The 26,199-nt window shown below is 45.4% G+C and overlaps 1 protein-coding gene across 2 annotated transcripts in view; it reads right to left on the bottom strand.

Annotated features, from left to right (window-relative positions):
* DENND2D (DENN domain containing 2D) overlaps positions 1 to 26,199 on the bottom strand; it is a 637,596-nt gene that overhangs the window by 208,467 nt on the left and 402,930 nt on the right. For both annotated transcript variants that reach the window (XR_015295991.1, XM_086923088.1), the window contains exon 8: positions 11,633 to 11,810. Coding sequence is in view for 1 of the 2 variants with exons in the window: in XM_086923088.1 (XP_086779214.1) it covers positions 11,633 to 11,810 (178 nt within the window). In the remaining variant the exon portion in view is untranslated. The remainder of the gene's footprint in view (positions 1 to 11,632; positions 11,811 to 26,199) is intronic.

The following is a 26,199-nucleotide window of genomic DNA, read 5'->3' as shown; positions in this document are numbered from 1 at the left end:
GCATCGTCCTGCTGTGCAGATTGCAGGCAGTAGTGTTTTGTGAACTTGTGGACATTCTTCCATGTCGCAGCACAACAGATATTTTCCAGTGTTACTCCAGCAAACAGTGCAGTAGAAGCTGCTATAGTCCTGGTAGAATGCGCTTTGACCTTTCTTTGCAAAGGTTTGTTGGCTTTGTCATGACAGAAATGAATCTTAGACGCCAGCCATCTGGTTATTATTGCCTTTGTTACTGCAGTCCCAAGTGTGGCTTGACCATAGGCCACGAACAATTGATCATTCGCCTGATGTCCTTAGTCTTCTGTAAATAGAACTTTAAACAACATTAATGTGAAGCGAGTGTAATGCTCTCTCCGCTGGCGTTGATGGATCCTGGAAGAAAACCTTTAGCTTTACCGGTTCATTTAATTGAAATTGAGACGGTACTTTAGGGACGAACTTGGGATTTGTTCGAAGAGTTACGTAATCCTTAGAGAAATGTAAAAAGGGTTCTGAGATAGTGAAAGCTTGTATTTCACTAACCCTTCGAGCCGATGTAAGGGCCAGCAAAATAGCAAACTTCCATGTGAGAAACTTGAGATAAGCCTTGTGGATAGGTTCAAATGGTCTTCTCATCAATTGAAGCAACACAATGTTTAGATCCCCCTCTGGAGGTGGTGCACGTATTGGAGGGAAAACTCGAAAGAGTTCTTTCATAAATTGTATAACAAGCGAAGAGGAACAGAGAGAAGGTTGATTGAAACTCTTCCTGAATCTGGAGAGCGCAGAAAGATGAACCTTAAATCGATGAAAAAGCAAACCCAGATTTGGCCAGGGACAATAAGTAAGGAAGAATTTGTTCCGCAGGAGCTTGGTTAGGGTGGATATCATTCACCTTACATCAATAGCAAAAGCGCTTCCACTTTAAGCGATAAGTCTTGATTGTACTCGGAGCACGAGTCTTAGCCAAAATCTCACGACAGTCCTGAGAGATGTTCAGAGCTCTGAATTCTAAGAAATCTAGAGCTATGCGTGCAAGCGCAGCGACTGTGGATCTGGAGGAAGTATTTGACCCCTCTCCCTTGACAACATTGTGAGTGTTGGCACCAGGCGGATAGGTTTGTACCGAGATAGTAGAAGCAGCTCCTGAAACCAATATTGTCTTGGCCAACGGGGTGCAATCAGGATGAGATGGCAGCACTTAATTTTCATTTTGCGGGGCACTTTCGGAATCAAAGGTATTGGGGGAAAAGCGTACTCACAAATCCTTGACCATCGCATGGACAGGTTATTCCCCCTTGATCCCTGTTGAGGTAACCTGCTGGCGTAATATTGGCATTTCCTGTTCGCTCTTGTTGCAAATAAATCCAGTGCTGATTTGCCCCAAACTTGGAAGATTCTGTTCACCTGTTTCTGCTCCAATTCCCATTCGTGACAGCCCGAGAGAGACCTGCTCAGGGTGTCCGCCAAAGTGTTTTGAAGCCCTTTGACGTGTTCTGCTCGCAGGGTTATCTTGTGGACTGTGTCCCACTCCCACAGTTCCTGATCCTCCTGCGAAAGAGATAGTGACTTTATTCCCCCCTGTTTGTTGATGTAATACATGCTGGTCTTATTGTCGGTACAGACCAACACTGAGGAGCCCGCAATCCTCTGGAGAAATGCCTGCAGAGAGAGAAAGATGGCGCGAAGCTCCAATCTGTGGATATGTGTTGACGGTATTCTTGGCACCATCTTCCTTGAATCTGCAAATCTTGCAGATGATCTCCCCATCCTTTCCATGGAAGAATCGGTTGTTAGAACAAATTCTGGAGTAGTTAGTAGGAAGGTGAGACCTGGAGCCAAGTTTGCGGTCTGAGACCACCAATGCAGAGAATCTATCATGCACGATGTGACACTGATGGAGTTGTCGAACGACCCTACAGCTTGCTGCCATTGAAGGTGCAATTCCTCTTGCAGAGGTCTCATTCTGAGTCGTGCCAATGGTACAAGGTTTATTGTAGATGAGCACATCCCGAGAAGAGAAGCGAACATTGACAGAAACTGACCTTTTTTTGCGATTGATATTTCACAATTCTTGCAGACGTAACTGGCGGTCCTTTGGCAAGAATGCTTTGCACTGTATTGCTTCCAGCATTGCTCCCAGAAAAGGAATCACTTGGAGAGGACGTAGCTGTGACTTGGTTTCATTGAGAGTGAGGCCTAGAGTCGAAAAGAGATGCAAACATGTTGAGCTAGCGTCTTCGGTTGCCTGTTCCGAAGGACCTTTGAGCAACCAATCGTCGAGATAAGGAAACACTTGTGTTCCTTGAGATCTCAATGTCGCTGCCACTGATGCTAGACATTTCGTGAAGATCCTTGGTACCGATTTCAGTCCGAACGGAAGCACTTTGAACTGACAGTGGACACCAGCCACTGTGAATCGAAGGTGTTTGCGATGTTTGGGATGTATAGTGATGTGTAAGTACGAGTCCTCCAGAGCCAGAGAAGCCATATAATCCCCTTCGTTTACACAGCTTAAAACTTCGGCAAGCGTAACCATCTGGAAGCTCTGCTTCTTCAGAAATTTGTTGAGTTTGCGGAGGTCCAGGATGGGGCGCCACTCTCCTGATTTCTTCTTGATGAGGAAGAAACAGGAATAGAACCCGGTTCCCTTTTGAGACAATGTATGTATAAACCGTTTTGTAACGCGCTCTATTACTTGAGAGTATCCTGGCGCAATGTAACCTTCTTTATTGCATTCTTGCGGAGCATTTTTAAGGCTTCTTTGAACAATAAGCAAAGATGAGGGGGAGGGGGACCCCGGGGCGGGGTAGTAGTTGGCCGTTCGATAAATGCCAGGGTGTGGCCGTTGTTGACTAGGTTGAGTACCCATCGATCTGAAGTGATCTGTTGCCACTTGTGAGAAAAAGATGACATTTTTGCGCCCACGGGGAGGGAGGAAAGGATGACTGGCATCCTGCGTAAATCATTGTTTCTGTTGGTATCGAGATCCTGATTGTTTGATCGCTTTCGTCCGCCCTGACGGGAGAAACTAGTTGAAGAGGATTGACGGTAAGATGATTGGTCGTAAGGATGTCTATACTGCGTCCGATACTGCCTATTTTGCTGATTTGGATTTTCTCCTCTTGATGCAAACCCACGTCCTCTTGCACCTCGGAATGATCCGCACCTGTATTGTAGAGTGGCCAACGATTTTGCAGTATTGGTGTCCGTCTTTATAGCAAGAAGGGCTGCATCAATGTGCTTTCCGAATAAGGATTCTCCCTCATAGGCCATGTCTAAAATTTTTGTTTGTACCTCTGGCCTAAAAGATGTAGCTTTAAGCCATCCCTGGCGTCCAAGTACCGCAGCGCCGGCAAGTTGTCGAATGTTCGGGTTTGCAATGTCCAGAGCGCAATCTATGATCTCAGATGCAGCTACTTCTCCCTCCAAAAGTATCTTCCTTGCATCCTGTTTACGGTCATCAGGGATGAGGTCTATAAATTCCGCCCAATCTGACCAACTCTGGCGGTCATAACGGCTGAGTATTGCCAAAGAATTTGCTGCTTTAATTGAGGCTGCTGCCATAGTGGAAAACCTTTTATCTATAAGGGCTAACCTTCGTCCTTCCTTATCAGGCGGTATTGTTATTGGCGTAGCTGGATTTTTGGATCTTTGTTGGGCGGTATTACTGAATCTGGTCAGGGATGACCAGTCAGACAAGATGGGGTATCAGGAGGAGCACAGTAATTTTCTCAATGCGAGGGAGTACAGATGGGATGGAAGCAGGCATTTTCATAATCTTAATTCCTTCATTCCAGATATAATCAATGATAGGAATAGCTCGTATGACTTTCCTATACTCTTCTTTAAAGTCGTGTAAAAAACAATCTGTGTGTTCTACTGTAACCGGCAATTGAAATCTGGTTGCTTCACGTTGCATCAAGTTGTGAAAACCCCTGATGTCCTCAGGGGGAGAATCCGAAGGCTGAGGATTGGACGGAGAAGGCATTGGTAGGATATAGTCATCCCAAGGATCCACGCTAGGAGCTTTGTCAGGCACCTCACCCTCTTTGACCTCTTCCGAGGAGGAGGAAGTATCATGGTGTATTTGCGGCATTGAACCAGAAGGGGGAGGCGGCGAATCAGGAACCTCTGTCTGAGGTAACAAGTCCGGCACCTCAATTGGTAGAGGTGGATTGTCTGGGACAGTCTGATGTGGGGGAAACATTTGACGGTAATCCGCAAGCATGGCGTGGAGATCTTGAATGAGTGTAGGAGGAAGATGGCTCTTCTCTTTATGACCCAACTCCCTTCTAGGAGGTCTATGATATGGTTTAGTAAGGTCTTCCTGATAATAGTGTTCATGGTACTCCTCTTCCTCGTCTTCTTCCTGGCACTTTAGGTTAAGCTCAGAGGGGACCCTCGTCATCTTCGTCATCAAAATATTCATCTTCGATGTAAGTTGGCAAGAGAGGAGATATCTTGCTAGAATTCTGTCTTTGATAAGTCTTTAGCTGAAAATGTGTATACGATATAGGCGTTGATTGTGCAGGCAATGATTACTGAGAGACTAGTGGAATCGTCGTAGACAAACTTTGTGGAGGGGTTCTTCGTCAACGCCGGGATTATCGTCAACGGGCTCTTCGTCAACGGGACTGTCGTCGATGGGCTCTTCGTCGACAGGCTCGTCGTCAGTGGGGTCATCACTGAAGAAGTAGTCGATGGAACAGTCGTCGACGAGGTTGACTTTAAAGATAGAAATACCTTAGTCGTCGATGGAACCTTCATCGACGAGTACAACGTCAACACGGTCGTCGACGGAGACTTAGAAGATTAACTCTTCGTCGACTAGTCTTTAAGAATAGGCTTCTTAGACGTGACAGAGACCTTGGTTGACACAATAGGTGAAGAGGTGACCATAGTGGATAAATTACTTACCTGTAATCCTAATTCTCTTCCAGGGGTATCCTCATCAAAGTCATAAGCACATGAATATTCCAGCCTATGTTCTGGACCCCGGAAACACATCACATATATGTGAAAACCATATATGTAGATATATATATATATATCAAACTTTCACCTCCTCCGAGGATGCAGGGACACCATGACTCCGATGCACCACAGGGTCAGAGGTTACCCTGTTGTCAATTTTCCATTTTCACCAAGCATAAAAAGTTCTTTTACACCGATGCACTCCACTCCAAAGAAATCCGCCACTTCGCCAATAGTTGCAATCAAGGTTTATTCCAAATCCATTATAGCATATTGAGAGAAAGGAAAAACAACCTCAACCTTGTTTTTCCTTTCTATATCTATATCCTTTCTATATCTATATATATTTTAAATTAAGATTGTCCACTTAATATATGGAGTAAAGGTTTGAGACTTTGAATCAGTCTAAATCTCGATGTAGGAGATTCTGAAATGGAATCAATATCACGAAACTACAATTTTTGTTTGTGTATCAAGCAAGAATTTTATGTTTAATACTTAATTCATTATCTTTACGGCAAAAACTGAGCAATATAAACTGTTCCAACATGGCGACTATGAAATGTCAGAAAGGGCGAATTGTACTCCGTAGTCCTCTTTCTATCCGAATGCACTATATCACCAAACATGCCGTAATGACAGCTGACCCGTGACCAAAGAACCGGCTGGTTCCGAAACGCGTCGGGTGTTGTATATAACGTTGCACGGAATTTCCTTGTACATAAACACTTTCCAATAAAGCAGGGAGAAAGAAAGCATTTGAAAACTGCTTTATTATACAGCAGAAATCATAATCCTGCAAGGAAGAAAGAAAAAACATTGTCAGGACATAGGCTGCATTGTAGAAACATTAGTGTAGAAAGCTCCATTTTGATGAACTTGTTCAGAGAGCGCAGATCTAGAATTGGTCTGAACTTGTTCGGCTGTTTTTTTATCTGAACAAGGAAATATCTTGAGTAAACTCCGTTTCCTCTATGTGCAGGAGGGACCGCTTCTATTGCTTGTTTCTCGAGAAGGGTCGACATTTCCTGCGCAGGAGGTCTAGATATAGATGACAAGAGTTTACCGGAGTAATGTCTCTTGGGGACCCACAAAAGCGTAGCGTGTAACCATTTTTTAGTATATTCAGCACCCACTGATCTTTGGTTATGTTGCACCACTCTTGAATTTAACTGGAGATACTTCTTCCCACTAGAGTGTGCAACGGTGCTAGAGGAAGCAGAAACGCATTGCTTCCCTGGAGATTTTGTTGTGGAGGGGGACTGCTGTTATTGTCCTCCTCTTCCTCTCGAGGAACGACGGCCTTGGTACTGGGACTTGCCCTGTTTATTTTGCAACCCTCTGTTGGTAGTTTCTCCGATTGTAGGGCCTGTATCGCCTTAAACTTATTTTCTTTTCCAGGCCCACAGCCTTTAAGGTGTCCAACTCGGCTTTCATCCTTTCCATTTCTTCGTCTGTGTGTGCGCCAAACAGTGAAGCCAGAAAAAGGGAGATTCAGGATGCGCTGTTGTGCCTCCGGTTTTAAGGCTGTGAGGCGCAACCATGAAGATCTTTGTGCACATATGCCATGTGCCTAAGAGTGGGCTGCCAGAGATGCACCATCTGCTGCAGTGCTGATTACCTGGTTGGCCACCAGAGCACCTCTTACTAGAGGATCTTATAGAAGTCCTGTTGATCCTCCTTTGGGGTTTTTTCCTTTTAGCGTCCAGTGAATCCCATAAGGACCTGTCATAACGGCCCAGCAGAGCTGCAGCGTTGGAAACATGAAGAGAAGACCCTGCAGAGCCACAAGCTTTCCGTCCCCAAGAATCTTGTGCTCTACTCTCTTTATCCGGAGGAGGAAGATGCAACTGCGAGTGTCTTCTTCACTGCTGCAATAATGACAGAGTCCGGAGGTGGATCCGATTTGAGGAAAAGAGTATCTGATGCAGCTGGCTTAGATTTCTTAAGGATCCGAGCTGGAGCTGCTTTGGGCGATGATGGAGCAAGGAAGAAATCCATTACCGGCTCGATGATACCAGGAACCAAAGGAAGCAATGGCCTAGCCGCAGAACTCTGATGGAGGGTCTCAAAAATGATGGACATGGCTGTCTGAGGAGCTGACATGGTAATGCCCAGCTTTTGAGCTCCTCTGGTGAGAACATCATGAAAAGTGTTCACATCATCAATAGGCGACACTCTGGAAGGAGGACTATCCATCAGGGTAAGTTAGTAATCACTTTTGGATGGGTGTGTCGAAGAGGAAGACCAAGATGGTGTATGCCGCCTCTTGCGATGTCCCTGAGTCGACCTGCGTTTAGGGGATCTGCCTCTGTGTTCTCTGGTCTGAGTAGTGGGTGACATGTCTACTTCCTGCACGAGACGTTGCAAGGCTGAGTGTGACCTGCAGGCACTGCCTGCCAATGGAGAGGTTGTAGCTATCTGCGAGAGAGATGGATGGAAGGAGATCCCAGTCCCCTTGGAGAACCTCTTGGTGGTGATCTTAGAGGCTCCTGCGAATGAACGGAAGCACTGCGTGATGACACAATTATCTGAGATGAGCTCCCAAAAGAGTGAGAGGACTCGCTGTTTCGTCTGGAGCGTGATCGGCATCTTGATGAGCAATGTGAAGTCGATGGGGAGTGTCTTGACGTCGACCGGCTCTGTCTCACCATCACTGGGGAGTCTCTAGAACCCGATCATCTCCTCGATGTTGATATCTCTGTGTGCTTCGACGTTATTTGGAGTGACGTCAAATGTCTGGAGCCCCTAGACCTCGCCTTCGACGTTGAGCGTGCAGGAGACCTCAAAGATGAGCGCGTGGACAGAGAAATCCTTCTCGACATCGATCTTTCCCTCAAGTCAGTGGAGTCGAGATCAGGGCACTTCTCGTTGTCGACGGAGACCGCCATCTCGACGTCGAATGACATTTGGTATATTTCACTCTTGGTCTCGGCATCGAATCCTCCGCCGTTGTAGAGGATCGAGCATTCGACGTCGAACGTCACTTGGACAATGACTGAGGCGATGAGTGCCTAGCCTCAGGTGAGTAGGTACGTCTTGACGTTTACCACCGCCTGGTTGAGGGCAACGGAGATGTCTGCTTCGACGCTGATCGCCTTAGACCCGGCGAAACCTGTCTCGACGCCTGATGCCAAATAGACTGCGACGACGGAGATCAGTTTCTCGAATCTGGGCAAGCCCGCACTTACTGAAAGCGACTCCTCAACGCCGATCGTCAGCGGGTTGACGACAGCGGAGGATACAAGGTACCTGTGTTCTTTGTCGAAGACCGGTGTTCTCTCGCCGGCGTCAATGGTCTTCTCGTCGACGTTTTCGTGGCTGATGAAGGAATTTGAGGCACCGTGCCCGACACCGATGGAGAACATACTGGAACCTTACTTCTAGATGGAGTGGTGGCTCTCTCCTTCCTCTTCTTCATCGGAGACCTGCCCCTAGAAGGAGATCTTCTCTTCTTAGCCAGCTCATAGAGGCGAATCCTCTCCCTGTCCTTCAGAGTTCTCTTGGACAGCAGCTGGCAATGCTGGCAGGTCTTAGGATTATGTTCAGGAGGAAGGCATACAATACAAACTGGATGGGAGTCTGTTTTAGCCTTCTTCTTGCCACAGAAAAGGCAAGGTCAAAAAGAGAGGGCATATTTGACTGAAAAACAATGCTCAACTCTCTAAAAAACAGTAGAGAAATACTCCAACACCAAAAAGACGTCGCAGTAAAAAAGGTTTTGACAAAAAAATTGAAGTATTTTCTGACAGAAATCAGAAAAAAGCTAGAGCTGAAGTAACCAGGGTACTGACAGAAGGAGCCGGAAAGAACTGACCTAACTGTCACCTCTGAGGCATGATGGGAAGCTAGGGGTCATGGCTGCCTTAAAGGCTCGGTGATAATTTATTCTGAGTGTTTCTGTGGGTTAGCTTTTCAGCTTTCTACTCTAATGTTTCTACAATGCAGCCTATGTGCTGACAATGTTTTTTCATTCTTCCTTGCAGGATTAGGATGATAAAGCAGTTTTTTTCAAATGCTTTATTTATCCTTTCATTATTGGAATGTATTTATGTACAAGGGAATTGCTTGCAACATTGCTCAGCATGACTATGGAAGGCTGCATTGGGTGTTTTTTTATATATATATATGGATATATATATATATATAGAGCTACATATATGGTTTTCACATATATGTGATGTGTTTCTGGGGTCCCGCACATAGGCGGGAATATTCATGTGCTTATGACTTTGGTGAGGATCCCCTGGAAGAGAACCAGCTACATGCACATCAGCCTTGGTCCCGCTCCAACAGGAATTGGAACAATCAGACTAGGTCCCCTTTGAACAGGAACGCAAGCAATTCCTGACCGGATCAGGCCTCTTGACTAGGGCGTAGCTTGATGGCCATGTCACAGTGAGTATGGACCCATGTCTAGGGCATAGAACTGAAGAAATAAAAAATAAAAGTAATGGGTGCAATGCTTGAATTAATTTCAGCCACTTGTAATTACTCGATCCACATCATAGCCCTGCATAGCTGACAGCAAAGCTTACTTCAGTCAGAACCACTGACAGAATCAACATCCAAAACATGGGCAAGGCTGTGAAACTAGAGGCCCGCCTACAAGTCCCCAATGGAACACGGCAAGTGCTGCTCTCTGAAGCTTTCAGAACACTTTGGTTTCATGTACTCGAATGTGTCTAAGCCCTTGGCCCACTAAACTAGTCCTATCAGTCTGCAGAAGCACCCCAGGCTATGAAGGACATTGCCAGGGTCATCACACTTCTTGATGTTGTACAACGTTTCTGCGCGAAGCAGAGAACCTTACATTAATAGCAAGCAAGATTTAAAATGATCATCTTTTCCTCAATTCTTTCCTTCAGTATTTAAGCTATACCCATGGAACATTTCATTACTCCAGAGGGCTTAACCAAAAAAACAGAGATGGTTGTGAAACCTCTGTCCCATAAAAAAACGAAGACCTTGGAAAAGTATATCCTTTTTTGCATTTTCTTGTGAGGTTATTTGTTTACCAGCCTAGAGCTATTATCCGTCTCATAGCTTGCTTAATCTCCACAACGGCCCCTCGTGGCGGGATGCCTGGCTTTCACCTTGCGGATACCCTGCCGGGGTTATCTCACAGGGGAATACCAGGACGGGTTCCCTAAGCAAGCGCTTAGAGACCAGTTGGTGACTTGCGCTATATAAATTCCTGTACATTTACATTTACATTTATATTTACCTCCTGCATCAAATGAACCTAAGAATTCAGGCTAGGGATGAAGATTCAAGAGAAGTCTAGGACAGACTTGTGAAAAACCTGAAGGGCGCCAACAGGTTAACAGCTAGACTGACCAGTGCACTGAAGTACGGTGCATCTTGGCAATCTGAAGCACACCTACCTAGGTATCGAGGAGTGATCAATCTCTTGTTGCAAAACATCTGACCCATATGTTCATAAGAAGAGACGGGTCCTGTCCCATGTGCACCAGCTTTTGTAAGCCTTGTAACACAATGGCAGGTGTAATTAAAGCTGACAGTTTAAAAGGAGTTTCAGAAGCAGGTGAAGGTTTAACCCAGAGGGACTTTGCCATCCTGGGCATTAAAAGTTCCTTCTCTGTCCGGCAATTTTTTTTCTTCTCCAGAACAAGTAGTTGTATGACTCAGGGCTTCACCTTCCCATGGGTTACAAATATATGTTGTCTTTGCATAGTGAGGGTACCTATATTGGAATGCTCTTGGCTCGGGTATCTCTCTTCTTTACTGATTAAAGAGGTGCTTGCTGCTCTCCCTGGTATCTAAGACCTCATACGCCTCAGGCAGTTGTTCAAAGCTCTTGTCCGGATGGTTGCTCGCAGACATGCATCAGATGGTCAATGCCCAATCAAGGCATGCAGAAGCAATGCAAATTGATTCCGACGCCTAGCACATGATTTAAACTTTGTGCAACGGTAAGTAGGCTGTCCAAGCCGAAAAAGGAGAAAATAGGAGAAAACAGTGAAACAAAGTGAGGTACAGAAAACACAGAAAGCGATAAAAAGTGCTTACAGGCCACAGTCACCACACCATTTGGGAGAAAAGTGAAAGTAGCAAAAGTGTGCATTCAAGAGGAAGAAGAGCATGGTTAAATATATATTTTATAATGAGGGTTTGGTACCAGTCACCACAAGGATTTGTTTTTTTTTTGTTATAATTTTTTAAACACCACAAGGATTTGTATTCATAGATTTGAGAATAAGGTCGTAAACTACATGGCAAGTGCATTGACGCTGAAAAATGACTACAGGATGCAAGAGTAACTGCTGGAGTAAGGTAATGGTGCAGAGGCAAGAATAAGGTATTGTAATAAAGAATGTAATAATTTCATCTTGAAAAATTGGAGCAGCACGTTCTATAAATGGATAGTCTCCAAGGTTCCTCACCTTCACCACATAGTGTACACAAACGTAATTTTCATATTCAATATTGTAACAGAAGATTGAATATATAAGAAAGCCTTCTAACTAGGTTTTATTACAGGAACCATTACAGATGTCACAGGATACCGCCTACATAGCTAGAATGGGATGAGCTGTATATTACAAAGCACGAGGCCGTGAAAAGATGAAGCAATTCAACACAGTTCTGGGGCAACATTTCTGAAGAAAATACATGAATGCACTTAATTAAAAAAAACAAATAATATTCATACCTCTTCCATAGGCATGTCCAAAACCAGGTCTTTCCACTGTGTTTGAACACCAATCATAAATGGTGTTGGACAACAGACAGTATCTATTAAATTCTTTGGGAGAACTGGTATGAATGTATGCTCCCATTTAAAAGGGTACAGGAGAGCTGCAACCGCGTGAGTGCAATGGGATAGCACGCTGCAAAAAGAGAAAAGAAGAAAATCTCACGGGTTTTCACGGGAAAGTAAAGAGTTCTTAAACACACAATTACTTATTTAGTGTATGAGGCAATACATCGATTTTTTAAAAGCAATATTGATAAAAGCTGAAATGTGTGTAAACACAGCAATAACTTTATAATAATTATACCTAATCTAAGAGAACATGTTTTTAGTGTTTCTTGAAAACCTTTTCAGTTGCAAAGGGCGTTGTTTTTAAATGCAAAGTGCATACACCACACGAATGACAACGGGTGATTTTTCTATGTAGCCCCCAGCATTTTTTCCATTTTTGTAGTTTCAGTTACATTTCCTGGAAAAGGAGTTTCTGTCACTCGAGCACTCAAAGTTAAGGCAGCACTTGAGGCTCGCAGCAGGAAAGAAGAGACATGTTGGCACTAAAGTGCTATTCCTGTTGCAACCTGAACCAGCGGCTGAGTTGACCTCAATGACTGGCTTGCTGTCAGTACAGTATTTTTCAAATAACTCTAGCCCTTAAGATGTGTTCCCTCGGGCAGGAACTCAAGGAACCCTTCTATTTCGGCCAAACAGGCCTCAACACAGCCAGAGAGGCCTGCAGCAATATTAGCCGCCCTTAGAACGTGACAACAAAAATTCTACCAAATGTGATGCGTGTGCTGATTTGGTAAATTCTTTTACAGTGCAAAGCCCTTTTGAAAGTGGTAATATTACGAAGTTGCCTATTAAGTCAACCCCGTAACCAATGCGGTGATACAAAAGAGGTGAAACAACAGAGAGGTGTTAGGATCACGGAATTACACCAATACATAACAATTTTGCACTGGGACCGGGCATTTGGGAACTTTTCAAGGGGGGCTCAGGCCTGACAGAGGTAACTGGACTGAGTAAACAAGAGCAGTTTACCATTGGTGTCCTAGGGGAAACCTTAATAAAGGACCCAACAATGAGCACCATCCCTCTAGCACTTGACCCCCACAGCAGCAAAGTTGAGCGGTCGAAGCCTTACTTCAGGAGATGGGAGGGGTTACAGATTCAGAACTCAACAAATAAGCATATACATGTTAATTTCGGAATGTACAGTCAGTGCTAAGTCTTTAGAAAGAGTAAGTACTTTACTTAAATTACACACAAGACCTACTGCACCCTGTTTCTGAGATATCAACTACAAAAGTGCAAACTGTAATTATGCTCACCCTGTTGTGATTGCAGAGGGAAGTAGAGTCAGCATTCCTGTGGGGGCAAACTCATAACAAAAAATAGTTTGTGCCACAAACCCCAATTCTTCTCAGGCTCTCCCTGGTAGAATGCACAGAGGTCTTGATAATCTAGTGAGGGCGACAGGTCGTCACGGGCCCCCATTTAATGTCCTTACCCTTCTGGCCACAGGGACTTTGCTTTCCCCTCCTTTGAATCCCCTAGTGTGTTAATATCTTTGGTTGTCAGTTCAACGAGAAAGCCGTATCTTTGAAGTTTGGATGTCTCGGTTAGCCTGCGCTGCCTTTGGGTTGTGCCACACACAATCCTCGAGGCACAATGAACATGGCCCTCGCCCCACCAACCGGTGTGCACTCAACCATTATGCCAGCAAGTACCATTCACAGAGGTGGCAACTGTAAAGTACCAAAATAGGCAACACTAATTAAATCCTTTTTGGTTGAGAATACTTTATTGTCAGGCGCGGCATGCACAGGAGTGCATCCTCATTTAACGAAGATCAAAGAACTGTTAAATGACACATGTTTAAGTACACTAATTTTATTGATGGTGGGTGCAATCCTCGAGAAATTCCAGAACAAGTAGCGTGATACATAAACTTTAAACATTAAAAAAATACTTAAACTTGCATGTCACTATAAAAACGCTTCAACTAATTCTCCCTCATTTGGTATTTCCACACAAGGTCCAAGCTACCATCTCCCTTGTCCTGTCCAAACTCGATTACGCAAGTAGCCTCTACCACGGATCACTTTTAACGACCATGAAAATACTACAACGGATTCAGAACTTGGCTGCCAGACTACTCTTGCATATCAAATCGCGAGACCACATCTCACCTGCCTTGAAAGCCCTGCATTGGTTACTGGTTGCCAGAAGTTCCACGCTCAAGCTGCTTTGTATCACCCACAAAGCAATACATGGAATGGGACCGCTCTTCATTAGTAATAAAATCACCAAACACATTCAACAAAGAAACCTCTGCTCTAAAGGGGCACCTTGCCTCAAAATCCCAAGATACAAGAAAAAACAAGCATTTGCAATGCAATAGATCTCGCATTTACTATAGTTTAAGCTATTGGCATTGTAAATGCCAATGCCATTTATGTTTTAAAAACAAAAATAAAAGGCATTGCGATTTGCAATGTCAATAGCTCAAACTCGCGTAAATTCGAAACCTATTGCATTGCAAATGCCTGTTTAGGATTTGTGCCCTGGAGATCACCTTCTAACATAACCTCCAGTCGAGGTGGATATGTTATGCTGAATGAGATGTCCTTCCATCGAGTGAGACCACATGCAGGGGGTGACACTACCTTCAAGATGTTGGAAACATGTATCGGGTAAGCCCACCATCCAGAGAGTGCAACCACCTTGCAGTGAGTTAGACCTACTTCAAATGAGTGAGACCTTTCCTTGAGTGACGTCTTTTCTAGCGGGGAGACTACTTTGGAATGAATGACACCCCTTCTATTGTTTGAGGCCGCCCACCTCTGATGAGTGAAACTAGGCTGCTACCCAAGCTCCTACCCCAGCCCATCTTCCATGAGTGACTCAAGGAGCCGGCCTCAGTCAGGTCCGGTTCTAGGCATGGGTGGTGTGGGCAGATGCCCAGGGCCTCGCGCTCATGGGGCCCCACCGCCAGCCCCGCAGAGTAGACCGCAGAGCAGTGGGCCCGATATGAAATGCTGGAAAAGCGCTGCGCGCACTCGAGCAGGCAGTAAGGCACTTAAAGGGGCCTCACATCTTCCCTTTCGCCCAGGGCCTCAGAAGGCCTAGGACCGGCTCTGGCCTCAGTCCCTCCCGATGGATGGATGTATGGATGCGTGCGTGGGTGGGTGGGTGGATGGATGAATCCCGACACCCCTCCTTCCCCCCTCCGCCCCCACCCCGGACATAAATGTATGTGTATAGGCATTTATATAGCGCACTACTTACCCGGAGGGTCCCAAGGCGCTTCGACCGCTGCGAAACCCTTCCTGGCTTCCCTGAGAGATGGTCCCTTAATGGGTATCTCCAGGGTGAGACCAGGCATCCCCGGCGGTCTGGTGGGGCCGTTAGTGAAGATGACAAGCTAATGCCCAGAGTTGCCGAGTGTGATCGCTGATCAGAGTGGGCACCGAGGCGAGAGAATTATCGAGTCTGCTGACCCTGGTCCAGAAACCTGCCGCGCTGGGAATCGAACCCTGGTCCTGGGCCGTCCTCTGCTCTCGGGTCTGCCGCCTCTAACCAGTGAGCCACACTACTTCTAAATAGCTCTCCTTTCAAGCAACACAGTCTGACCAATGCCATTCTTGGCAGCCGGAAGTGCTCTCGCTCTCCCATACGGGGGAGACTATCCTGCTCCCACCAGAATTATTGAAGAGCCCTAGTCCCCACCCTTTTCCCACTCCTGGCAAAAAGAGATGAGCTTATCCCTTAGTGAAGCATCTCCCTGTGGGGCTGCTTGTAATTAGGGGTTGGAGAGGGTGGGGTGGATTGGGGAGGAGATGAAGGGGTTGTACACTGTGGAGGAGGCACAGAGACAAATTAAATGGGATAGCCACAAAGCGAGGGATCTCAAAACTGGGGGCAGTTTGATTAATATTAGTGTAGGGGGCACATCGGGTCTGGGTGCACTAAGAGCAGTGAAGGGGTTAGCACACCCTGAGGATAAGCTTTTGGGCCGGAAGCGAGTTCCTTTATTTATTTACTTTTAAATAGCGCAGATATTGCCCAAAGGCGCTAGAGCTCTTTACAACTGAGATAGATCATTACATAAGGCGACAACTTACATCATCTGAGGATGTAGACACAGTTAATGCTACGGACGCTGCGGGGCAGTATTGGGCGAGGCAGTGGGAACATGGGACTTTTTCTCACTGTATTTTTACAAGTAGGTGAGGGGGCGGGGTGCTAGTGTCGAGATGTGGGCAGCCATGAGGTGGGGGATGGGTGAGGGTTCTGCTGAGACTGATGACGTAAGCCCCGTGTTAGTGGTCTAAGGAGCAAAGGGTCCTGAGTTTAATATTCAAAAGACACGTACTCACGTTAACACACTCTACAGAAACACTACTCACCATCATCATCTTTTAAACTGTGCTCTACGACATACTCAGCCTGCTGCTGAGAAGGGTCCATTGAATAAAACCTGGCTCTGCTGCCTATGAAGAAATACTCCTGGGGCAACTTTACTGGACGCACCCGAGTCTGAGTCAGAAAAGAGGTTCTTTTCTGTCAGCACCAGTCCGAAGCGAGGGCTGCTCTAGCCGAAGGGTTGCATTACGTATACACTTCCATGCAAATGAAATAGTGTGCCTTTTTATTCGTGCACTTACGATCAAGACTTGTTCCTATAAATGTAATTAACATGAGCAGATTGCTGCTTGAAACATGAGCAGCTTGCTGCTTCAACATGGGAAAGTGAAAGAGAGCCATGCTCACATTGTAGGCGTGCAGTGAGCGTGCACATTGGCGTGGCCTGCGGCTCGTGCCCAGTGGCGGCGCCTGCAGACTTCGCCGTACTCCTATGGGTGCTGCGCAGCTCGTGCAGCCCAGGGAGGGGGCGACCAAAGCAAAAACACATGGCATGTCGCGGTTTGGAGAGGACTTGGAGGTAAGAACCCCAGAGGTGCTGCTGCTGTGATCAGGGGTGTTGTGGGTACTTGTGAATGATGCCAAGGTGTGCTGTGATTGCCAGAGAGGAGCACATCGGTGAGCGTAGATGGGCCGTCAACGGGCGGCTACCATATCATAGAGACCAATTAGAAAAGCTGTCTCCGTGGATCCAACAGAGGGGGGGTGGGGGTGGGGGGGGGGTTGGAGGGAGTGAAGTGAAAGCAATGCTGCTTGAGGCCATATTACAGAGACCAATATGAAAAGCTGTCTCAGTGGAGCCTGGGGAGGGGAGTGAAAGTAACGTTGCTTGACTTAAGGCTTGCAATTACGGAAAGTGTTTATTTGTTCCACACTATAGCCACACGAGTTTATAGCAGTGATTTATTAGTTCTCGCAATATGAGCCAAATATTTGTGGCAGAAGGAGCCGTCGCAAAATGTAGGGAAGTTAACGATTCCCTTAATTTGTCTGCACAACACAGTAGTTAGGCACACCGATAGTGGAAGTTGGATGTAGGAAACAACGTGTAGGAGTAAAATAGGTACTGTACGAGGGAAGTTGCCAGTGGCCCTAATTTGTATGCGCAACACAGTGGTTAGGCACATTAGTAGTAGAGGTCAGTTGTGGGCAAAGGACGTAGTGGAGGTGGGTTATGTGTAAGAACGTGTAAGAGTTAAATAAATATTGTATGGATACGAGCAGCCGCAAAGTTTGGTCAAAGTGGCAGTAGCACTTTGGAAATGCTGACACAATTCCACTCAATATAAGATGTACAAATGTTACCGGTGGCCTTAATTTTTGTGCGAAACAATTTGAATAACACAGCGGTAATGACGAATGAATAATGTAATGACGTATACTAGTGTAGAGATTGTACAAGCAGCCGCATATGTTCTTTATGTTTTTTTGTACATCAAGAGGTCCAGTTTTCAAAGGCGGTACAGCTTGACAAACAACCAAAGCACAGCTCCACAAACACCAAAAGATTAAGCATCAGCAGGTCAAGTATAACTAATGAGTTATTTGTTCAAAGCTAACAGACTGCAACCTGCAGCAGCAGGCTACGCATACTGAAATTAGTGATTTGTTGAAAACAAACAAACGTATAGCGTATAGCAGCAGCAGAGTTAGCACGATTTATAATATCACCTACAAATGAATGGCAAATGGAGGTTCTACTACATGGCGCCAGTGAGACGGCCGCTCATGCCCCCACAATAAAGTCGGAAAACTGAAAGCAATTATCCCGGCATGCCGCCAGCTGCCCCACATGCTGCTGAATGCTAGCACGTCTTCCGGAGTGCGTGCACACTGTTGACTCAAAGCCCGCCAGCAGAAGTGCGTCCTCGAGGTGAAATCGCCGAGGTAAAGCGCGTAACCACCCCTTGTCCGCCATTCCCGGCAAACCCACAACAATAGGTCTTTCGCTACCACCAGCGAGACCTAAAAAACATGGGTGGCACATCCTTCTCTGTTCAAGCAGCCAAACTATGGAACTCTTAACCTCCAACATAAAATCCATGGACAGCCACCTCATCTTCAGAAAAATAGTCAAGAATTGGCTCTTCCCCACATAAGCACCATACGCAAACAGAAAATTACAGCAAATCCCTCTGTATAGAAGCATTTATTTTCACTATAGAGATGTACCTATCTTTGTGTATTGCTCTGTTTTAACATGTAGAATAATTATGTTTAAAAAAATTGCAAACAAAATAAAAATTAAAGTACAATAACACTTTAAAACTGGAGTTTATTTGGTCTATATGTACTTGCTTCCATTGAGCATCTATGTACATGGATCTGTGTGTTTACTTTTCTCCTGAAAAAAAGCATATCAAATGGACTACCCTATTTCTCATCCTGTACATCTATCAATATCTTAACTCTACATATACTTATGCATCTATATGCTTTCAATGTACTTCTGGATCTATATATTTATTACTTTCTTCTAATTTAGCATTTTCAATGCACTCCCCTTTTTCTCAGCCTATACTTCTATCAATATATCTTCTAGCTCATCTTTGACTCATCTCAAACTTCCTTCTACTACTCTTTCCAATGCACTACACTATTTCTCACCCTCTACATCTTTCAATATATCCTCTACATCCACACTCCCATTAATCCCAAACCCCATACCACTACCATGATCCCCAGAATAACCCTTTCTAGACTCTTCCCTACTATACTCCTCCTTTCATCATCTGACACCTCTTTTACTATAGGGATCGCCCGAAACAAACATTTCTAAACTCTTCCCTTTGGCTCTTCCCCTCCACAACCCCTTTTTACTCATCCAATAAAAAAAAAGAACCAATATCTAAATCCTTCACTCTTCTATCCATCCACTATCCTTTTCAATCAAAATAACAGACTAACATGTTCCCTTCTCAAATGTCATATTCCACTATACTAATTCACCACTAATCCTTTATGGGTTCCAGATAGCAAGCTACTCGCCAATAAAGCGCTTCAACACCCCATCTGGGTTACAAGAGCTATAAAATGCAATCCGTTTTCACTTTTCTACTCCTCCCCAACCCTTCTCAATCCAAATAACTGACTAACATTTCCACCACTCAAATGACTTTCATATTTCACTATACTAATTCAACACTAATCCTTATGGGTACCAGAGTAGCGTGTTACTCGCCACCTGTGTTTCAATACCCCATCAGGGGTAGCAAACGCTATATAAATACAAACCTCTTTCCCTCTTCTATCCTACGGCCTACCCTTCTCTATCCAAATAAATGACTAACATATCCACCACTCAAATTCCTTCACATTTCACTATACTAATTTTCAACACTAATCCTTTATGGGTTCCGGAGTAGCATGCTACTTGCCAGAAAAGCGCTTCAACACCCATCAGGGGTAACAGGTGCTTTATGAATGCAAACCTTTCCTCCCCTTCTATCCCTCCACTATCCTTCTCACTTCAAATAACTGACTAATATTCACCATTCATATTGCTTTTATATTTCACCGTACTAATTCGCCACTAATCCTTTACGGGTTTACGGAGTAGTGGGCTACTTGCCAAAAAAAAGCACTTCAACACCTCATCAGCTGTAACAAGCACTATATACATACAAACCTTTTTAGGTCTCGCCTGTCGATGCGCATGCGCATCGAGCAAGCGAGACAATGGGGGCTTATCCACTCTTTATCCACTGCAAGGAATCGTGGCGATTCCTTGCAGTGCCCGTGACTTTTAAGCTCAATGCGCATGCGCATTGAGCTTAAAAGCGCGTGCACGTCCGTCTTGTTTTACCCGCTCCGCCCCCTCCCCTTCCCGCCGTGTCGCATTTCTCCTCCCCCTCCCCTCTCTTCCCTCCGTCTTGTTTGTTTATTTTATCCGCTCCGCCCCCTCCCCTTCCCGCCGTGTCGCATTTCTCCTCCCCCCTCCCCTCTCTTCCCTCCGTCTTCTTTGTTTATTTTACCCGCTCTGCCCCCTCCCCTGCCCGCCGTGTCGCATTTTTTTTTAAATCCCCACTTCCCCCCTACCCCCCATCAATGCCAACACTGACGCCGTGCTAAAGCCCGCTCTCCCTGCTCCGCCCCCTGCTCCGGCCGAGACGCATTTCTCCTCCCTCCTCCCCCCTCCTGGGTCAGGTTACCCTGCTTTCTCTTTCGCTTTTTTTCAACCACATTCCACCATGGACTGGGACTTGGAGGAAAAAGAACTTCCACTACAGGCACATTCAGAAATATCTTGTTTAAACGTGTACTATGGGTATGTGATTAGAGCGGGCAGCAGCTGCTCCTGCGGCGAGGGCTGCTGCTGTTCGCTCCTGTTAGTGATGCTCAGAGATCTCTTCAGCCTGCCCCGTAACCCCCCCCCCTTTGTGCCTCCGTGCACAGTCCCCGCATGATAAGGCCATCGCGGCGGTTTTTGTTCAGATCGCATGGGCCTTTTCAAAGGAAACATGCCAGGCATTTGTTCACGTCTGACACGGCAAAGGCCCCTAGGCTGCTTAAACAAAACCTCCTTTAAAGCCACCTATGTTCATTTGTAACATGACTTTTGTGCTTTTGTTTACTTGTCAGTCCTGCTGCTCTAACACTTCAAGTGTTTTCTGCCCACATTTGCTGCCTGAAGTGTGCACTGATAAAGGGAACAAAAAACCTGCTCTCATGATTTTATTTGTAGCAGCCAGGGCATTAATATACATGTCATGCCAGTAGAAACCCGCCTGCCTGCTGGAAACCTTCATTACATTCCTGGAATCCTGGCGCACAGCCCTAGACAATACTTCCCAGTTGCTGCTCGAGTCAGATCTTTCCACTGGTGCCAACTGCGTTCCCAGTATTAAGAGGTACCCGTTAAATACCTCAGGCCGATGCGAACATTGTTAATTATATCTCCACCATTGTCATTGAATGCCCAAGGAATTTATTTTCATACACAGCACTAATTGTAGCATTTCCCTTTACGGCCCCAGCTCACTGTTTTCATGTTTTATGCACGAGCTGATGCTTTTCTTTCATTCCCACCCTGCATCCTGGCCTTTCCAACAGATGCAAAGTGTCACTCTTAGCATTATGGGCCATTGCATTTTTCATGAGGAAAATCAGTTCGCTCAGCTCCTCGCTCAGATAACATGATCAGTGTCGGGAGTCGCTGCAGCACCAGTGGCTCGTTTATGCTTTTGCACACTTCCAACAAAAATAAGAATGGTATCCATTTATTTCATTTACAAACGCCTAATAAATGTAGCAATAATAGTAGTAGATTTTAGAGTCTATACTTTAAAGCACTGTACAGTACATACTAATTTAAATGCCTTTACCAAGTGTTTACAATTTCCTTGCCCTCTGTTAATTATCCTGTGGTTCGAGTGATGTTCATGATCCTCCAGCATGGGGAGAGGACACTTTTACAGAACGACAGTCCGGGCAGGTTAGCATTTTAAAAGAAATTATAACAGTATAGTGTTCAAGTTTATGACCTGCAAGCTGCATATCTCCGCAGTGGGCGCGTTAGCCGCCTGAGCTCCTTTACAGATTTACTAAGGCACGAGCCTGCAGGTGACGTATGGCTGTAATTTTAACTGATAATCACTAATTGTTTTCTTCTAATAGCGCCAAGCACGTTATTGTCCTCAGCACACTGCACTGTGCTCATTATGTGTTGGCTCACAATAGGAACACGAACACGCTGCTTCTGTCTCCCTACTTACCAGTCCATTTGAAACCAAAGAAACTGAGGCACATGGATGCTTCACGTTCTATTTCATTCTGCATTTCTTAAGGGGATTTGCTTTTTTGAGATGATGTGACTATGCAGTGTTTTTATGTAGCCGTGCTTACTGTGAACTCAGTCACCCTCACCCTCACTCACCCTCAACCCCTCACACTCACTCACCCTCACCCTCAACTCCTCACCGTCACCCTCACTCACCCTCACTCACCCTCACCCACACACACCCTCCCTCAACCCCTCACCCTCACTCACCCTCAACCCCTCACCCTCACCCTCAAACCTTCACCCTCAACCCCTCACTCTCACTCACCCTCACTCAGCCTCAACTACTCTCACTCACCCTCAACCCCTCACCCTAACTCACCCTCACCCTCACTCACCCTCAACACCTCACCCACCCTCACCCTCTCACTCACCCTCACCCTCACTCACCCTCAACACCTCACCCTCAACCTCAACCCCTCACCCTCACTCACCCTCACCCACCCTCACCCTCACCCTCAACCCCTCACCCTCACACAGTGCAATAGGTCTCAGACCATTTCAGTTAGAGCTTTAAGAAATGTTTATGGCTTTTTTTATTTGTAATTCTTTAGCATTGGCTACAGGAAACAAAAATGCTAAACATTTACAAAAAAAACCCATAAACAATTCTAAAAGCACTAACTCTAATGGTGCGAGACCTATTGCATTTCCAATGCTTGTTTCTTCTTCTATCCTTCTGCTATCTTTCCGAATCCAAATAACGGACTAACCTATCCACCACTTAAATTAGTTTCATTTTCACTATACAAATTCACCACTAATCCTTTATGGGTCCGGGAGTAGTGTGCTATATAATGCAATTACAATACAATGTATAAGAACACTACAGCAATGGAGTGGTGGTGCTCTAGTGTCGGTGAATTGCAGCTTCTGATTCTTCCTGCCTCCGCCTTCCTACTTTGACTTGTCTATGCTCCTTCATGGCCCCTTTTCGCTTGAGAAGCCTCTCCATAGAGCAAGGACACTGACCATGTCCTGCCTGAGAAGCTGGTCTGATCCCTTCCCTTGAAGGAGGGTCTTGGCAGGCCCTCATACCAATCATCATCCTGAATGCCTGCTCAGGAGAACACAGACGTTTTTGTTGCCACTGGTGTGGAAACACTTGACTCGTGGCAGAGAAATCCAGGCACAGTCGCTGGAAATTTTGGCGCCATCTTTATACTAAGGTGGCAGACATGATTTGAGTATTACAGTAGTTCAGTTCTGAGACTGGTTCTAGGTAGTTCTTCCCTATTGTTTATTTCACTCAGACTAGTCCTCCTAAGAGCTTTGTCACTAGGTGTAAAAGTACGGTGGAGTGGAGCTGGGAGTTTCAAGGCAGGAGAAACCAAACACAAAGGCACGCGAAAAAGAAAATCTGCCTCATTTAACTACCTTCTAGCCTGTGGGTCTAGCCCTTCCTGGGTGCAATGGGACAAGAAATGGCAGGGGGTATATCCCTAGCTTTATAGGAGGCCTCTGTTTCTTATCCTTAATCTTCACAGTCTGCCCCCTAACAAAGATTCTCTGGAATGTCCTGGGGGTAGCCCTGTAATTCATATCTGCTGTAGGAACTCTCCCTCAATTCTTACAAAGAGTTTATTTAATTGCTATAAATGCATGGTGTACTGATAATTTATTTGCTAAATTTGTTAATGTGAGGGGTTTTTATAGGTTGCTGGTGCCCACATAATATTTACTCCATAGAGTGTTTTATAAGGGATATTACACTTAGGCAATGATGCAGAAGATCTTCACAAATACTTTTTTACACCTTACTTCAACATTCACGAGGACTGTGTTTTTTTAACAGAGTTTTATATAGCGCGAACGTGACCTGAATCGGTTATCAGAGCGCTTTATATAGCACCAGTTGCATTACATGAGGTCTTATTCTTTTTTGTTAGGCACGGGGAGATTAAGTGATTTGTCCAGAATCACATGATGTTCAGCGTCATTGCAGAGACTCGAACCCAGTTTCCCAGATTCGAGGTCAACCGCCCTAGCAGTTAGGCCAACTCCTCTCCCTAGACTGTTACTCTCAAAGTAATGCTGAGAAATTGTTTATAAGTCGGGGGCACAGACATCTCGACAGAGGGGATCACTAGGCTCCCAGTAAGTATTGAAGCTGCAAACAGTCTGAGTGAAGGTGACTTATTGGCACAATCTAGTGTTAGCTATTGACTTCTCAGCCAAGGAAAGACTAAATGAAGACAGAAACTAATTTTCCTTACCGCAGACTGAGAAATATTGAAAAGACTATAGGCAAAAGGTATGTCTGTAATATGCAGTGCGGGTCCTCCGGTAAGGCAGAGGAGCGTTGCCCCACTGCTCAAAAGAAAATAGAAAATGATAATAATGTATTGTTATTATCATTTTATTTTCCCTAATGAAGTCAGTGGCTCTCGGGGTAGGGCAGGGCTAGCCAGAGCAGGGGAGAAGTGGTTTGCACTCCTTAAGTACGCATTACTGCTTGACCAGCCCTCTTGAACCGGCCAAACAGTCATGCTCACTTTGCATGTTCCCCACTAGGATGCATTACACAGCCTGGTGAAGAACATGCAAAGCCTCCCAATTCCCGTCTGAGCGCCGAACCACGGCACTCAGACCAATCACAACGATAGCCTCAGGGAAGCCTGGGAGCCCGGGTGCTTCCTGCAACAGTCAGAGATAGGAAGAAGGAAGAGGACTGAGGAAAGAGAGCTGACAGCCGGCCAAGGTAAGTGTTTTTTTCTCATTTTATCGCACCCCTGCCCACCCTTGCTCCACCACACCTGTCGGTAGCAGTCGCTACCGATAATAAGGCCAACTTGGAAACCCACTTATTTGGCACCTTAAGTGACAATACATGTATATGGTAGGAAGGGAGGAATTCCGAAAAAGAATAATTCCATAAATGATTTGACTCTATGATAACTATCTAATATATTCCAAGGGTATCTCCTGCACACATGAATGATCGTTCTGTGAGCTTGCTAGACCTGACATCCTTGGCATGGTATTCCCCCAACATTTTGCTTTCGCCCCTTTTGTTTGCTGAATTTGTTGTTGGCTTTACGACTTGATGAACTTTACCATTTGCGCTCACTCTTTAAACAGGATAAAAGTGGACTACATCTAATTGGCAATTTTAGTTTACTTGTAAGTCCCTAGTGAATGGTACTAATAATACCCAGGGCCTGTAAATTCAAAGCTACCAGTGGGCAGAAGCACTCATTGTACTACCCACTGAAGTAGCTCTGTAACGTCTGTCTCAGGCTTGCTATTGCAGCCTGTGTGTGCAGTTTATAACTGCCATTTTGACCTGGCAAAATACATGTTTTCCATGCCAGGCCAACACATTCCCTTTTAATACTTATAAATCACCTGTAATTTAGGCTAAAAAGACTTACAGGAAAGGGTGCACTGCATTTAATAACTAAGGCATGTGCACTTATGTTTTACATGTCCTGGCAGTAAAAAACTCCTAAAGTCGTTTTTCCCTGTTGAAAGGCCTAATTCTCCCATTGACTAACACTGGGTTACCTTATTACATTTAATACGTGCTAACTTCAGATAGAGAGCAGCTAGAGATATGCTGTTCACACTCAAATGAATTGGAATTTAAAATCCTCTTTAATGATAAAGTTAGATTTTACTTTTAAAAAGTTGGCCTTTTCGTGTCCCAACAAACTATATCTTCTGCCAGTATCACATGACTCTGAATGACTCTGCTGATGGGGTTTGTGTTTTGTTTCCAGGCAGGGACACAAAAGGGGCTTAGGTTTGGACAATGCGGGCCATTCAGGCAGGATGACTGGAGTGGGGCTTTACCCAATTCCGCCTATACTTCAAAGCTTTTTGCCTACAGCAGACACAAAATAGCATAACACCATGCCGTTTTGTCACCACAGACAGTTTGGAGCTTTGACTAGGGTAAGGGGAAGAACTTTCCAGAACTAGTTTTGAGGGTTGGTCTGGGAATTCCCCACACGCAGGCTGGCGCCAGGTAAATACAGGACCTCCAGAGTCATTCACCATAACACTCCTAGACCTGTGGAAGAAGAAAGACTGCCCTACTGCCAGAGGACTGCTTTGCTGCCTGAAGAAGAGTGGACCTGCTTGCCTTGTTCCCTATTTACCAAGAGTGACTACAAGGCTAGCCTCCTGTGTCAGCTACAAGGACACAATAAAGCATCCCTGCTACTGGACCTGATCCCTCCTGCTGGCCTCTGCTGGATTGATTCCTGATCTCCAAAAGGTGCCACTCAGGTCCTGGCCCTTTGTCTGGCATCAGTGGAAGCTCCTCCAAAGAAAATGGTGAAAATCCTGAAGTCTGAATTTCTTACATCAGAGC

The sequence above is a fragment of the Lissotriton vulgaris genome, chromosome 5 (assembly GCF_964263255.1).
Source record: "Lissotriton vulgaris chromosome 5, aLisVul1.2, whole genome shotgun sequence".
In the NCBI taxonomy this organism is placed as follows: Eukaryota; Metazoa; Chordata; class Amphibia; order Caudata; family Salamandridae; genus Lissotriton; species Lissotriton vulgaris.
Note: the sequence above shows the minus strand (reverse complement) of the source record. Positions and strands in the feature narration are given on the sequence as shown.